Below are 15,544 nucleotides of genomic sequence, written 5' to 3'. Positions count from 1 at the left end.
TCTCCAATTAGAAATGTATAGTTCTTCTGATTCGCTATGTTGCTTACCCCATGTTCAGGGCATTGCAAGTTAGTTGCTAGTGGTCATAACTATGGATACCTAAGCTACTGAAATGCTCTGCACATGGGGTAAGTGACAAAGAATCAGGAGAACTATACCACATTTCTAATTGGAGTCTGAATAAACCTCGACCTCATACATCGACAGGTACTCCGAGTGTCATGGGATCACCACGCTGACGTCCTTCTGCTGTAAGGGGATGGAGGGTCGCTACAAGGTGGCAGAGACCACATTCGTGACTGTGCCGCACACTGGAATGTTATTGTCGGGGGAGTTCCCGATTCGGACCTCGGCCCCCATCAGTCGCTCCAGACCACAGTCAATCCTGTTGGTTATGGCGACGCTGGATATCTTGTAGCTCTGGCCCAGGTCCAGCTTCCACCAGGGATCCTTCTCCAGGTTGGTGTGGGTGCAGAAGTCACTATTGAAGTCGGTGTCTTTGTTCCCATCGATGGCATTCTTAGCCAATATCCTCCTGGTGGCATACGGATAGTCCGACACCTGGGAGGCCACTCTGGTCCTTGCTATATTTGTGGCTCCAGGTGCAGGAGCACATCCCAGAGCCAGAACCACAGATCCCAGTAGAATCAGAGAAGATACAAGATTCATCCTGCAGGAGATGTAAGTGAAGGTCCTGTGTAATCTCCACATCTGATAAATGCTGGTTCCCTGGTAATCAGTGACTATTCCCTGCAGTCTGTACTCACAGGAGCTGCTCCTGCACAATCTGGATGAATCTTGTATCTTCTCTGATTCTACTGGGATCTGTGGTTCTGGCTCTGGGATTTGCTCCTGCACCTGCAGCCACAAACATAGCAAGGACCAGAGTGGCCTCCCAGGTGTCGGACTATCCGTATGCCACCAGGAGCATATTGGCTAAGAATGCCATCGATGAGAACAAAGACACCGACTTCAATAGTGACTTGTGCACCCACACCAACCTGGAGACTGATGGGGGCCGAGGTCCGAATTCGGAACTTCCCCGACAATAACAATCCGGTGTGCGGAACAGTCACGAATGTTATCTCTGCCACCTTGTGCTTCTGCTGTAAGGGGATGGGGGTCGGTACGTCAGCGTGGTGATCCCAGGACACTCGGAGTACATTTCTAATTGGAGGTATTTTCTATTATTATTATCACACCTACTATATTTTGGGATAGGATTTTGGAGATGGGAATACCCCTTCAAGGCTGTATGCTTAGGACTTATCCAGGACTCATTCAGATGCCTCATTCCATTGTTTTTTGTGATTACATTTATCCCTCTTAAATGGCTTTTTGTATTTTTATGTGTTTTCAACTCCGATCTAATAAATTGTATTTTTAATCTCTATATTGTCTCACATTTCTCTATACACAGTCATGGTTGAAATAGTTGACGCCCTTAAAATTGTTCCAGAAAATGAAGTATTTCTCCTAGAACATTATTGCAATTACACCTGTTTTGTTATAGACACGTTTATTTCCTTTGTGTGTATTGTCACTGATCTTTTCTAGTGAAATGTTCAATGGAGAATCAAAACTGGACCTTGACCAGATTATTACCTGACCCTACTTCTAAACCCTTTTCTGATCTGCCTACATACTTCTTGTTGACCGCAGAATGGTTTGGCTTCTCACTTGACTGCCCTTCCGGGACGTGTACTGCTGCTAGATATTGACCTTGGCTTCTCCAGCTTAGAGTCCACCTGCCTGACTTCTGTGTGTGACCCGGCTCTCTTCTTGACATTCAGCTGTAATCTGGCAACTCACAACTACATTACAATTGGAGACATGGCGCCTTTCTGCAGCAAATAAAATCCCATTTAACCAATGCAACTTTGCTACCAAAACGCGTTAATCAAAAAAGGTGTAAAAAAGAAAAGCTTTTTTTGTTATGCATCAAATCTATCTGCAAGTAAAATGCACGTCAATTACTTGTGTGATCAAACTCATAATATAATGACCACAGGATCTGTGACTTCTCTGTATTTAGTGGTTACTACTCACCTGGGTAGTCATATGTAGGAGTCTCCTCTTTACACCGCTCATCACCCCTTCCCATATGTCTCTGTAGTATTAATATGGGTCAGATCTTCACCCTGAAACAAATATTGTAAAAGTCACAGACAGATGGAGAAGTCCCATCTATGATCAGCTCTAATCCTGCCATCTCCACCATTCTACACAAGTAGAAAACATATAATACTGGTGGATAAAACAAGACTGAACACAAGACTTTCACAGCCGTCTACACATCATAGGGGAGATCTCATGACACCTTCTCTCCATCTACCTGATGATCCTGAGGAACATTGGGATCTTCTTGTTTACAGTCCTGTGGAAGAAGAGGACGGGGACATCTCTCTGGTGTTGTCCTCTTACTGGATATATCTGGAGGAAACACATACAGGGACTGAATTCATTCTTTACATACAGATAATTATAGGCCGTGTGTATTCAGTCCTGTCTATTACCTGGTGATGTGAGGGGCTGGGGAACCTCCATCATGATGTCCTTGTACAGATCTTTGTGTCCTTCTAAATACTCCCACTCCTCCATGGAGAAATAGACAGCGACATCCTGACACCTTAGAGGAACCTGACACATACAATGATACCGTCATCCCCCAGATCCCTTCATAGCATTACTGTATAATGTCCCAGCAGTGTCACCTCTCCAGTCAGCAGCTCAATCATCTTGTAGGCGAGTTCTAGGATCTTTTGGTCATTGATGTCCTCATGTATCAGGGGGTGAGGTGGAGGCCCTGTGATTGGGCTCAGGGGTCTTCCCCATCCCTCAGACACAGGGTTCTGACAGCGCTCACTAGAGGTCTTCTTCACTACTATGTAATCCTGGTTATGGAGAGACACATTAATAAATCTCCCTCCAGACATTTCCAGAGTCCTCACCTCTCCAGTTCTGTCCATCTGTTATTCCCATAGATAAGAATGATGTAATGTGACGTCATCAGAATCTCTCACCTCTCCAGTAAGCCGGAAGAGGATCTCTAGGGTGAGGTGGAATATCCTCTCCGCCATCTTGTCTCGCTCCCTATCAACCTTTGACAGGAAACTTCTCTTATATAGAAGATCTTCACTGAGAGGATCCGATATTGTAGAGACCTGAATGAGAAGAAGATGAGAAGATGTAACGTCACCAATAATTCTATGTAATAATACAATCACTGATTCCGGTATAAAGCAGTAATCTGTGGATCTGATCCTGGATGATGCCGGAAGAAGAAGTGGATTTTTATGGCGGCCATTAATGAGCTTCGCTTTGAGGACCGGAGGAGGTTTGGCCTGAACGCTGCACTCGTGGTGTGAACACGGACATAGTAGATTATTTAGGGATATTTTCTTGTCCTGCCCTAAACTTGCTTATTCAAGTGAATAGGTCCACGAAAAAGAACAGCCTGTCCACGGATGATATCTGTGTGTTAAAGAGTTTATCCAGGACTATATTATTTTTATAACTATGGGCAGAAGAAGTAAAAGGCAGATAGTTCCTAACTGCCTGCCTGCCCTTCCTCAATGTCTGCGGGAACAGAGCGGTCACGGACTGCTCCTGCCAGTGACTCTGCGGCTTCTAATGAGTCACGTAGACGGAGCAGCGGCTTCTCTTTGGCTCTGCTTTCTTGATGGGACGTGACTGACGACATCACACTGATTGTCAGCTGCCTCCCTGCTGCCTTCCTGCCAGCAGCCAGCGGTCAATCAGAGGGATGATTTATTTCACCATGCAAAAAAAACAGACACAAAATAGACACATAGTGTGAATAATGGCAAATTCTGAGAGACAATAATGGGGAATCTCCACATACCTCCACCTGCAGACAGGGCCGCCATCAGGGCATCACTGCCCTTACTGCTGTTTGGGGCCCCGTGAGCAGCAGTACAGAGAGGGGCCGGGTCTAGTCAGGGCCCCCCTCTTGTGCGTATGCTCACGGCGCTCCATGCACGGCACTCCATGCTGTAATAAAGTGCCGAGCACTGGGGCGCACACCGCCTTAGACGGCGCACATATTGGCACCGAGTTCCTTACTGAAGCTGCGCCGCTGCAGCAGCTCCTTCATACTTCAGGAGTCAGCAGGACCCGGTGGCGGCGTGCATCTCCTCGTCGCAACAGGAGCGCCAGGATGCTGCAGGGATCGTATGTGGGGTAAGTATGACAATTTTATTTTTTAAAAAAAAATTAAATGGAGTGGGGGGAGGATGAGCTGCACATGATGGGGAATTGGGAGTGGAGGGAGGATGAGCTGCACATGGTGGGGAATTTGGAGTGGGAGGAGGATGAGCTGCACATGGGGAATTGACAGTGGGGGAGGATGAGCTGCACATGGGGAATTAGCAGTGGGGGAGGATGAGCTGCACATCATGGGGAATTTGGAGTGGGAGGAGGATGAACTGCACATGGGGAATTGGCAGTGGGGGAGGATGAGCTGCACATGGGGAATTAGCAGTGGGGGGAGGATGAGCTGCACGTGATGGGGAATTGGGAGGGGGGAGAGGATGAGCTGCACATGATGTGGAATTTGGAGTGGGAGGAGGATGAGCTGCACATGGGGAATTGGCAGTGGGGAAGGATGAGCTGCACATGTGGAATTATCAGTGGGGGAGGATGAGCTGCACGTGATGGGGAATTGGGAGTGGGGAGAGGATGAGCTGCACATGATGGGGAATTTGGAGTGGGGGAGGATGAGCTGCACATGGGGAATTGACAGTGGGGGAGGATGAGCTGCACATGGGGAATTAGCAGTGGGGGAGGATGAGCTGCACATCATGGGGAATTTGGAGTGGGAGGAGGATGAACTGCACATGGGGAATTGGCAGTGGGGGAGGATGAGCTGCACATGGGGAATTAGCAGTGGGGGGAGGATGAGCTGCACGTGATGGGGAATTGGGAGGGGGGAGAGGATGAGCTGCACATGATGTGGAATTTGGAGTGGGAGGAGGATGAGCTGCACATGGGGAATTGGCAGTGGGGAAGGATGAGCTGCACATGTGGAATTATCAGTGGGGGAGGATGAGCTGCACGTGATGGGGAATTGGGAGTGGGGAGAGGATGAGCTGCACATGATGGGGAATTTGGAGTGGGGGAGGATGAGCTGCACATGGGGAATTAGCAGTGGGGGAGGATGAGCTGCACATGGGGAATTGGCAGTGGGGGAGGATGAGCTGCACATGGGGAATTATCAGTGGGGGAGGATGAGCTGCACATGGGGAATTGGCAGTGGGGGAGGATGAGCTGCACATGGGGAATTGGCAGTAGGGGAGGATGAGCTGCACGTGATGGGGAATTGCCAGTGGGGGGTGGATGAGCTGCACATAATGATGAGTTGGAAGTGGGGGGAATGTTGGGAGTGGTGAGGAGAATGAACTGCACATGGGGAATTAGCAGTGGGGGGGGTGAGCTGCACATGGGGAATTGGGAGTGGAGGGGTGAGCTGCACATGGAGGATTGAGAGTGGGGGGAGGATGAGCGCATGGTGGATTGGGAGTGGTGGGTGGGAAGAGCGAACGGTGAATTAGGGGTGGGGAGAGCAAATGGTGGATTGAAAAATGGGAGTGGGGAAAGCACATGATGAATTGGGAGTGGGGTGGGGAAAGCAAATGGTGAATGGGGGATGAGGGAGAGTAAATGATGACTAGGGGGTGGGGGTGGGGAGAGCAGGAAATAATGAATTGGGGCAGAGGGTGCATGTAAATATAATGAATTGGGGAGCAGGAGGTACAGAGTGGGGGGTGTTGCGGATGCAGGAGTGTGACTGGTAATAAATTCTGGGAAAGAGTACAGGCTCTAATTAATTGACATATTTATTAGGTGGGGAAAGTGGCTATTTACAGTTATTTGGGGCGCAGGGATGGATTACAATTATGTTTGGAATGGTGGGTTGCATAATGACTAATTATATATTAATGGTGGGTGCACGTCTGTATTCAGCTGTGTAATGTAGAAGTTGGGGAATATGCTCTACATAACTGTGTTATTTTATTCAAAGACAAGTCCTGGCTGGAAGAAGTGATGGTGATCTGTGCTGGATGAAGGAGAAAAGTGAAGATGAAGGACTTCAACTAGAGACGTCACTGGTGAGTCAGTGTATTACATGTACAATGACACTATATACTATGTACAGGGCTCTTGTGTATAATGTCACTGGTGATCCTTGTATTACCTGTAAACTGACACTATATACAGAGCTCCTGTGTATAATGTCACTGGTGATCACTGTATTACCTGTACACTGACACTATATACAGAGCTCCAGTGTATAATGTCACTGATGATCACTATATTACCTGTATACTTACATTATACACTGTATACCATGTACAGAGCTCCGGTGTATAATGGCACTTATGGTAATATTAGTATTATGTTTTTTTTATTAATGATCAGTATTGTAGTATTCGGTGACAATGTGGTGGTAATATGTGGTCTGGTCATGGTGTGGCATTTTTTGTCCCTTCTGTGTGGTATTATTCGGTCACTATGTGGTGGTAATATGTGGTCTGGTCATGGTGCAGTGGTATTCCTTGTATGTGGTATTATTCGGTCACTATGTGGTGGTAATATGTGGTCCGGTCATGGTGTGGTGGTATTTGATCCTTGCATGTGGTATTATTGGTCATTTTAAAAAATGTGTATGACACATTCCCTTAAAGAAAAATAAATAAAAATATACCTAAAAAGAGTATTGGGTACTTTAAGAAAATTTTAATAGGTTAGAATAGAGTAGGGCCCGGCCAGAAGAGTCTACCTTATCGTGGTGGTGGTTTTAAAAATCTTTTGGCCAAAACAAAAGCTGCTGGCTATGTACAGTGGGGAAAAAAGACTATTTAGTCAGCCACCAATTGTGCAAGTTCTCCCACTTAAAAATATGAGAGAGGCCTGTAATTCACATCACAGTTAGATCTCAACTATGAGAGACAAACTGAGAAAACAAATCCTAAAAATCACATTCTCTGATTTGGAAAGAATTTTTTTTTTCAAATTTTGGTGGAAAATAAGTATTCGGTCAATTACAAACAAGCAAGATTTCTGTCTCTCACAGACCTGTAACTTCTTCTTTAAGAGGCTCCTCTGTCCTCCACTCATTACCTGTAGTACTGGCACCTGTTTGAACTTGTTATCAGTATAAAAGACACCAGTCCGCAACCTCAAACAGTCACACTCCAAACTCCACTATGGTGAAGATCAAAGCAGCTTGGTGTAAAGAAATCAACTGTGGGAGCAATAATTAGAAAATGGAAGACATACAAGAACCACTGATAATCTCCCACGATCTGGGGCTCCACACAAGATCTCACCTCGTGGGATCAAAATGATCTCAAGAACGGTGAGCAAAAATCCCAGAACCACACAGGGGGAGGCCTAGTGAATAACCTGCAGAGAGCTACGACCAACGTTACACAGGCTACCATCAGTAACACACTACGCCGCCAGGAACTCAGATCCTGCAGTGCCAGACGGTTCCCCCTGCTTAAGTCGTTATATGTTCTGGCCCGTCTGAAGTTTGCTAGAGAGCATTTGGATGATCCAGAAGAGTATTGGGAGAATGTTATATGGTCAGATGAAACCAAAGTTGAACTGTTTGGTTAGAAACACAACTCGTCGTGCTTGGAGGAGAAAGAATGCTGAGTTGCATCCAAAGAACACCATACCTACTGTGAAGCATGGGGGTAGCAACATCATGCTTTGGGGCTGTTTCTCTGCCAAGGGACCAGGACGACTGAGCCGTGTACATGAAAGAATGGATGGGGCCATGTATCGTGAGATTTTGAGTGCAAACCTCCTTCCATCAGCAAGGGCAATGAAGATGAAACGTGGCTGGGTCTTTCAGCATGACAATGATCCCACCGCCAGGGCAACAAAGGAGTGGCTTCGTAAGAAGGATTTCAAGGTCCTGGAGTGGCCTAGCCAGTCTCCAGATCTAAACCCTGTAGAAAACCTTTGGAGGGAGTTGAGAGTCCGTGTTGCCCAGCGACAGACCCCAAAATATCACTGCTCTAGAGGAGATCTGCATGGAGGAATGGCCCAACATACCAGCAACAGTGTGTGCCAACCTTGTCAAGACTTACAGAAAACGTTTCACCTCTGTCATTGCCAACAAAGGATAAATAACAAAGTATTGAGATGAACTTTTGTAATTGACCAAATACTTATTTTCCACCAAAATTTGCAAAAAAATTTCTTTACAAATCAGACAATGTGACTTTCAGGATTTGTTTTCTCATTTTGTCTCTCATAGTCGAGGTCGACCTATGATGTCAATTACAGGTCGACCTCATCTTTGTAAGTGGGAGAACTTGCACAATTGGTGGCTGACTAAATACTTTTTCCCCCATGTTATGTGATCTGGTGATCACTGGGAACTGTTGTGAGATTGTTGAGGACGGGGTGCAGAAGTGGAGTTTTTCCAAGAGTAGGCGGTGGGACTGTAGAAGGTTCGAGGGATGGAGGTGGAGCCTGGGCAGAGTCTCAAGGGGGCCTGAAAATTTTGACAGTATGGGGCTCCGAAATTCCTGGTGGCAGCCCTGACTGCAGAGCTGCCACCACATACCTCCAACTGCAGAGCCGCCACCACATATATAGCTGCTCTGTGCGCATAGGAGCTGTGATGAGGTCACAGGAGGGGAGGAGTCAGGGGTCACATGATCAGGGGCCTCAGTGGATGCAGGACTCTGCTGTGCTGGTTGTCATGGTGCTGGATGAGCTGAAGTTTATGTGTGGGGTCAGGAGGGGTTTACAGTGTGGATGTAGCAGAGCCGCGTGTGTACGAGGCGTAGGGAGCAGAGCCGCGCGTGTACGAGGCGTACGGAGCGCAGCCGCGCATGTACGAGGCGTACGGAGCGCAGCCGCGCATGTACGAGGCGTGCGGAGTGCAGCCGCGCGGGTACGAGGTGTACGGAGCCGAGCCGCGCGTGTACGAGGCGTACGGAGCGGAGCCGCGCGTGTACGAGGCGTACGGAGTCGAGCCGCGCGTGTACGAGGCGTACAGAGTCGAGCTGCGCATGTACGAGGCGTACGGAGCCGAGCCGCGCGTGTACGAGGCGAACGGAGCCGAGCCGCGCATGTACGAGGCGTACGGAGCGGAGCCGCGCGTGTATGAGGCGTACGGAGCCGAGCCGAGCGTGTACGAGGCGTACGGAGCCGAGCCGCGCGTGTACGAGGCGTACGGAGCCGAGCCGCGCGTGTACGAGGCGTACGGAGCCGAGCAGCGCGTGTACGAGGCGTACGGAGCCGAGCCGCGCGTGTACGAGGCGTACGAAGCCGAGCCGCGCGTGTACGAGGCGTACGGAGCCGAGCCGCGCGTGTATGAGGCGTACGGAGCCGAGCCGCACGTGTAGCCGCGCGTGTACGAGGTGTACGGAGCAGAGCCGCGTGTGTACGAGGCGTGCGGAGCCGCGCGTGTACGAGGCGTGCGGAGCCGCGCGTGTACGAGGCGTGCGGAGCCGCGCGTGTACAAGGCGTGCGGAGTCGCGCGTTTACGAGGAATACGGAGCGGAGCCACGTGTGTACGAGGCGTATGGAGCGAAGCCGCGCGTGTACGAGGCGGACGGAGCGGAGCCGCGCGTGTACGAGGCGGACGGAGCGGAGCCGCGCGTGTACGAGGCGGACGGAGCGGAGCCGCGCGTGTACGAGGCGGACGGAGCGGAGCCGCGCGTGTACGAGGCGGACGGAGCGGAGTCGCGCGTGTACTAGGCGTACGGAGCAGAGCCAAGTTACGTCGCCTCCTTCTTTCTTTCAATTGGAAACAGAGAGATTTTATTTGAGGTGCTCAAAGAAGGAAAGAGAGCCTCCTACACTTAATTATATTATTTACTTTACTGGCTTTTATGGTGAGCTGGTTTTACATCAGTAGAGAGCCTCCATTATATCTAAGGTACACTAAGAGAGCCTCCTCCATTTTATCTGAGGTACACCGGGAGAGCCTCCTCCATTTTATCTGAGGTACACCGGGAGAGCCTCCTCCATTTTACCTGAGGTACATCTGGAGAGCCTCCTCCATTTTACCTGAGGTACGCCTGGAGAGCCTCCTCCATTTTACCTGAGGTACATCGGGAGAGTCTCCTCCATTTTACCTGAGGTACACCGGGAGAGCCTCCTCCATTTTACCTGAGGTACACCTGGAGAGCCTCCTCCATTTTACCTGAGGTACATCGGGAGAGCCTCCTCCATTTTACCTGAGGTACACCGGGAGAGCCTCCTCCATTTTACCTGAGGTACACCTGGAGGGCCTCCTCCATTTTACCTGAGGTACACCGGGAGAGCCTCCTCCATTTTACCTGAGGTACACCGGGAGAGCCTCCTCCATTTTACCTGAGGTACACCGGGAGAGCCTCCTCCATTTTACCTGAGGTACATCGGGAGAGCCTCCTCCATTTTACCTGAGGTACACCGGGAGAGCCTCCTCCATTTTATCTGAGGTACACTGAAATAGAGCACATCTTCCATTGTACCCGATGAAAACCGAGCATCCTCCATTTTATCTCAGGTAGGCTTTGTAAAAGCTCACAGGTTTTTCAGTGTAGGGCCTCATTCAGACGTCAGTGATTTTTCTCATACTTAACAATCCAGTCTTATTTTCCTCAGTGTTTTGGATCAGATTTTCATCAGCTTTTGGTTTTTCAGAGTTGTCATAAAGGTGAACTTTGACACATCATGGGCCTCTTTGGCGCCATTATTTGAATGCCCCTCTTATAAAGCTGTCTGACTGTTATATGTGTCTACATGTGGTTATATCCTTAAGAAGTGTCAACTTCGAAAGGTGTCGATAATAAACCTGTGGATCTGCAGCAGCTGATTACCCACGTCTTGATAACTTTTGTGAATACAGCCATACCAGGTTAGCATAACCCTGTTAAAAATATTTTATTTCATACCGGATAAGTCCCTATCGCACTTTCGCTCCTGAGCTCTTGTACAACTTTTAAACATCAGTGATTTTCTCATATTCCCCAATGTGACAACACAGCATTTGTTCTTCATTAGGCCGGACATGTTTGTTCAGTGGGTCAAGAAACATAGGCCATTGTTATATGAGCCTTAACGTTGACTCTTGAGTTGACGTTTGTTTCAGCATATTGTCTTGCTATCCTTGGATGACAGGAACGCAGGTCATTGAACAATTGATTTTTGCTAATATGTTGCTAGCATTGTATCAGTCCAGGCAACTTGTTTACTTGCAAGCAGGGAAGGACAAACTATGCAGATTGATTAAATACTCAAACAATGAGAGTTGACCACATCTCACCTTCCCCCGGACCTGTGGATGATGGCCTGAAGGATAGTTGTGACCTATTGAAGGGGGGGGGGGACTGCTTCTGTTCCCCAGACAGAGAATCTACAGGACGCCAGCTTAAGGGACCACAGCCCTAGCTGGAAGAATTCAGATCTGCTCAATTAACCATCACCTAACCCTCAAAAACTTTTGAAGAATCCAGGTTGGGACAATCAGGTCACAGCCTTACCAACACCAGGTCAGATCACCAAAGGCTGCATTTGTGTGCAATGTTGATGCTACACAGCCACTCACATATTTGACAATTCATGGAGGCGTTGTTTTGCACCTGTGCGGCCCCCGACTTTATCATGGAGTCTGCCGCGACCGGCTTGTGCTTTGGTGATCTGACCTGGTGTTGGTAAGGCTGTTTTTTTCTTTTTCTGTGATGTTTTTTTTGACAATCTGGTCACCTGGCCACATACCTCACTGCACTCGGTTAGCTTCCTAAACTTGCCGCTACGTCCTCTCTGTGGGTGCCCGGCAAAAGCTGGGTGCTACTAGTTGGGTTAGTAGTAGTGTTGAGCCACCCCCGTAGTGTTCGAGTTCGGTTCGGTTCGTCGAACACCCGTGTGTTCGCCGAACTGTTCGTCGAACTGTTCGTCGAACACCTTCGAACACCGTTAAAACCAATGGCAGGCAAACAAAAACACATAGAAATACATAGAAAACACCTTCAAAGGTGTCCAAAAGCTGACAAACTGCTCAGAAGACACAACTAACACATGGAAAAGTGACAAGTACATATAGTCATGCGAAAAGAAAAGAGGTGGAGGAGTAAAAGGAGGGGGAGACACAGATATAGGCATGTCATGCCCTTCTAAAATCCAAAAAGTGAGAAGCCGACACGTTCAGTCCGCTCCTGCCCGTGCCACCTCCGCGTCGCCGGGTTTGTGCCAGAGCCGCGGTGAACCCTGACGGCCAGCCCCCCTCTCCCAATACTGGTGCCTGTCCGCTGGTGGGTCGAGCGAGCCCCCCTGTGGTGGAGGCAGCTCTAAGCTTTTTAATTTAAATTGTCTCTCTAATTTGAATGAATACACTTTAAATCCATTTACAAGGATCTATTGGAGGGCAAGTCTCATGCCAGCAGCCGCGTAATTCCAGCTCCAGTAGCGTCCACTAAAGCTGCTGCAGTTAAAAAGCTTTTATAAGGATCGAGCTCGGCTGTCCACCGCAAGGCATCCTACTGCCAGTCCCAGCCCCTATGCCTTGGGGTGCCTCCTGATGCTCTTCACTGAGTATCCCGTGGTCCCAAAGCATTTCCTTTGAAAAAATTAAGTGTCCAAACTACAGGTGGTGTAGCTTGCTTAACAGCCGGGATAATCCGCTGACTAGCAGACACTGCTACTAGGCACAAAGTATTTCCTGGGCTAGATGCAGTTAAAAATTTGTAATTAGATACTCTCGTTGGATGCTGAGAAAGCATTCCATAGAGTCTCCTGGCACGCCATATATGATTCTCTTAAAAAGCTTGGGGTAGGGGTCTAGGGGACCCTTTTATAGCCAAAATCACGGCCCTGTATCGCAATACGTCACCTAGGCTGAAGATAAATGGAACTGTAGCACCCTGAGGGCTCGGTTGCTACAGAGGTATTGCACCTCACCCAGAGGTGTGATATCTCACTCTCAGGTAAGGATGTAGTGTGGATCAGGACCCGACACCTGCATGCATTACACCACATTGCCGTGGGGCAGGGCGACCAATATGCCCCTGAGATGGGCACGACAGTCCCTGTCCCTGGCTGGAGTGGGGGGAGGGAACACTGAGGAAGGGGAACCCTGTAGTGCAGGAGCAGGGAGGAAGCAGTTCCTGGGTGCATTGAGAAGGGAGTATAAAAGGTGGGCACCATCTTAGTTCAGTGCAGAGAAGTCTGAGCAGAAGTGGCAGGGAGCAGGGGCTCTGCATGAGCTCTGCTCCGGAGGCGGGCCTAGTAACAGAGGCCCAGGCCTAGAAGAGGGAGAAGGAAGGAAGAGGAGCGGAGAAGGCTCCAGGAACGAGGAACGAAGGGATCCCAGGGGGCGGACGGGCGAGTCGCCACCGCACGCCCGAATCCACCTGCGTGGAGGGGTCAGGCCAAAGGGGGAGACCGGTCCCCGAAACTAGTGGAGGCAGGAAACGACCCTCAGCTAGAAACAGGAGGCTGTGACATTTTATGTGGCGCAGCCCCTCGCTACACCCGCTAGGAAGGCACCACATAGGGTCAGGGAAACTGGCGCCAAGTTTACCAAGAGGAGGCCCGAGGCAGCCGGACAGAAGGGTTGGTAAGAAAGGCCAGACAAAGGACACACAAAGGGGGTCCTGTGAAGTGCTCCAAAGTTATCTGGGAGTTGTCTGAGCCCCTCACCTGGTGAGCACAGTACGACGTGGGCAGCCGTTACCTGCAGACGTGGTCTGGATAATAAGAACTGTGAGTAAAGGCCCTGGACTGCATCACTGACTCCGTGTCGTTACTGCTGCTGCCCTGCACCATCACCCCCATCCTCCGCATACACTGCCCTGAGGCTATACTCCTCCCGTGGGGAGTTATGCTACGCTCTGCTGCACCCACATCACCAGCCTCAGCGGTCTGCCCTGGAGCGGCGGTTCATTCTGACCGCAATCCACGGGTGGCGTAGTCGGACATTTAAACATCAAAACCACATAAATAGTTCCGCCACTGGTTTGACCGCCCTGAGCCACGGAACCGGGCCGCCGCCACGGAGACTACAACCACCAGCATCCACCAAAAAGGGTCCGGCTCCGGGTGTCCCAAGGCCCAGGGGGCGCGTCAGAACATTTTCATCACCTTTCACAATCACCAATGGGACAAGGCAGGGATGTTCTCTGTCCCCTCTCTTATACATCCTAGTGACGGAGCACCTGCTCTCATCAATTCACCATAACCCCAATATTAGGTGGATTGAGGTGGGAGGCACCGAGTACAAGTGCTCTCTATTTGCTGATGATGTCCTAGTATATATCACTCAATCACATATATCCATCCATGCTGTTATGGCTGAAATAGATCACTTTGTTACATGGTCAAATTTTAAAATCAATGCAGCGAAGTCTGAGGCCCTCGATGTCTCCCTCCCCAAATCCATATAGGATTCCATCCAGTCCAACTTTCCCTTTGCCTGGCCCTCACAGGGTATCAAATACATAGGAATTCCTATTCATAGAGACCTCTCCCATCTATGTTATCTTAATTTTGGGCCCTTTATTGAACAACTCCATACAGACCACGGTTGGCAAGTTAGAACTGTAAGATTCACTACGTGAACCACTGGTGTTTTGTGGAAAAGCACATGTACACTGTGTTCCAAATTATTATGCAAAAAGTGTTTAGGAGTGATAAGGGAAGAATTTGTTTGTTTGTCAGTTAAACTCATTGATGGTGATGTGTGTCAGGGCTCTTTATATCACTGTAAGCAATTGCAGACACCTGTGCTAATTAGTTTGGCAGGTGTGTCCAATGAAAGGCAAGACTACTTAAGAAGGCTGTCTCACATTATTAAGCAGCCTACATTTTCTGCCAAAATGGGAAAGAAAAAGGATGTGTCGGCTGCTGAGAAGCAACAAATTGTGGAGTGTTTAGGTCAAGGCATGACTACAATCAACATTGTGCGATGATCAGGATGAAGTGTCTTGGCAATCAAGAAGTATGTAGCTGATTCACAGTACACACGTGTGCGTGCTGATAAGGGCAAATTGAGGACTCTTTCCTACAGGCAATTACGTCAGGTTGAAAGAGCAGCGGCAAAAAAGCCTTGTCATAGCAGCAGACAAGTTTTTGAAGCTGCTGGTGCCTCCAACGTCCCACGAACAACAAGATGCAGGGTCCTTCAGAGGTTTGCAGCTGTGCATACGCCATCCTGTCGACCTTCTCTATCCACTTCACACAAGCAGAAACGGCTCCAGTGGGCCAAACATTACATGAAGACTGATTTCAAAACTGTTTTGTTCACGGATGAGTGCCGTGCAGCGCTCGATGGTCCAGATGGATGGAGTGGAGGATGGCTGGTTGATGGACACCCCACGCAAACACGGCTACAGCGCCAACAAGGAGGAGGTGGAGTAATGTTTTGGGCTGGAATCATGGGGAGAGAGATTGTCGGCCCCTTTAGGATCCCTGAAGGCGCTAAAGATGAACTCCATAATGTATGTGGATTTTCTCAAACAGCACTTCCTGCCATGGTTCAAGAAGAAGAACCGTGTATTTCACAGCAAGATCATTT

The 15,544-nt window shown here is 49.1% G+C and overlaps 1 protein-coding gene and 1 pseudogene across 1 annotated transcript in view; both read right to left on the bottom strand.

Moving 5' to 3' along the window:
* Window positions 1-165: 165 nt before the first annotated feature.
* LOC141201570 (fucolectin-6-like) lies at window positions 166-669 on the bottom strand (annotated as a pseudogene).
* Window positions 670-2,311: 1,642 nt separating this feature from the next.
* LOC141201569 (uncharacterized) overlaps window positions 2,312-15,544 on the bottom strand; it is a 57,929-nt gene continuing 44,696 nt past the window's right edge. The window contains exons 7-11 of the mRNA XM_073663561.1: window positions 3,228-3,421; window positions 3,024-3,164; window positions 2,715-2,894; window positions 2,517-2,640; window positions 2,312-2,433 (exon numbers count right to left, since the gene is read on the bottom strand). Coding sequence (XP_073519662.1) covers window positions 2,312-2,433; window positions 2,517-2,640; window positions 2,715-2,894; window positions 3,024-3,164; window positions 3,228-3,421 — 761 coding nt within the window. The remainder of the gene's footprint in view (window positions 2,434-2,516; window positions 2,641-2,714; window positions 2,895-3,023; window positions 3,165-3,227; window positions 3,422-15,544) is intronic.

The sequence above is a fragment of the Phyllobates terribilis genome, unplaced genomic scaffold (assembly GCF_046119375.1).
Source record: "Phyllobates terribilis strain yellow unplaced genomic scaffold, ASM4611937v1 Scaffold_119__1_contigs__length_5224398, whole genome shotgun sequence".
Lineage (NCBI taxonomy): Eukaryota > Metazoa > Chordata > Amphibia > Anura > Dendrobatidae > Phyllobates > Phyllobates terribilis.
Note: the sequence above shows the minus strand (reverse complement) of the source record. Positions and strands in the feature narration are given on the sequence as shown.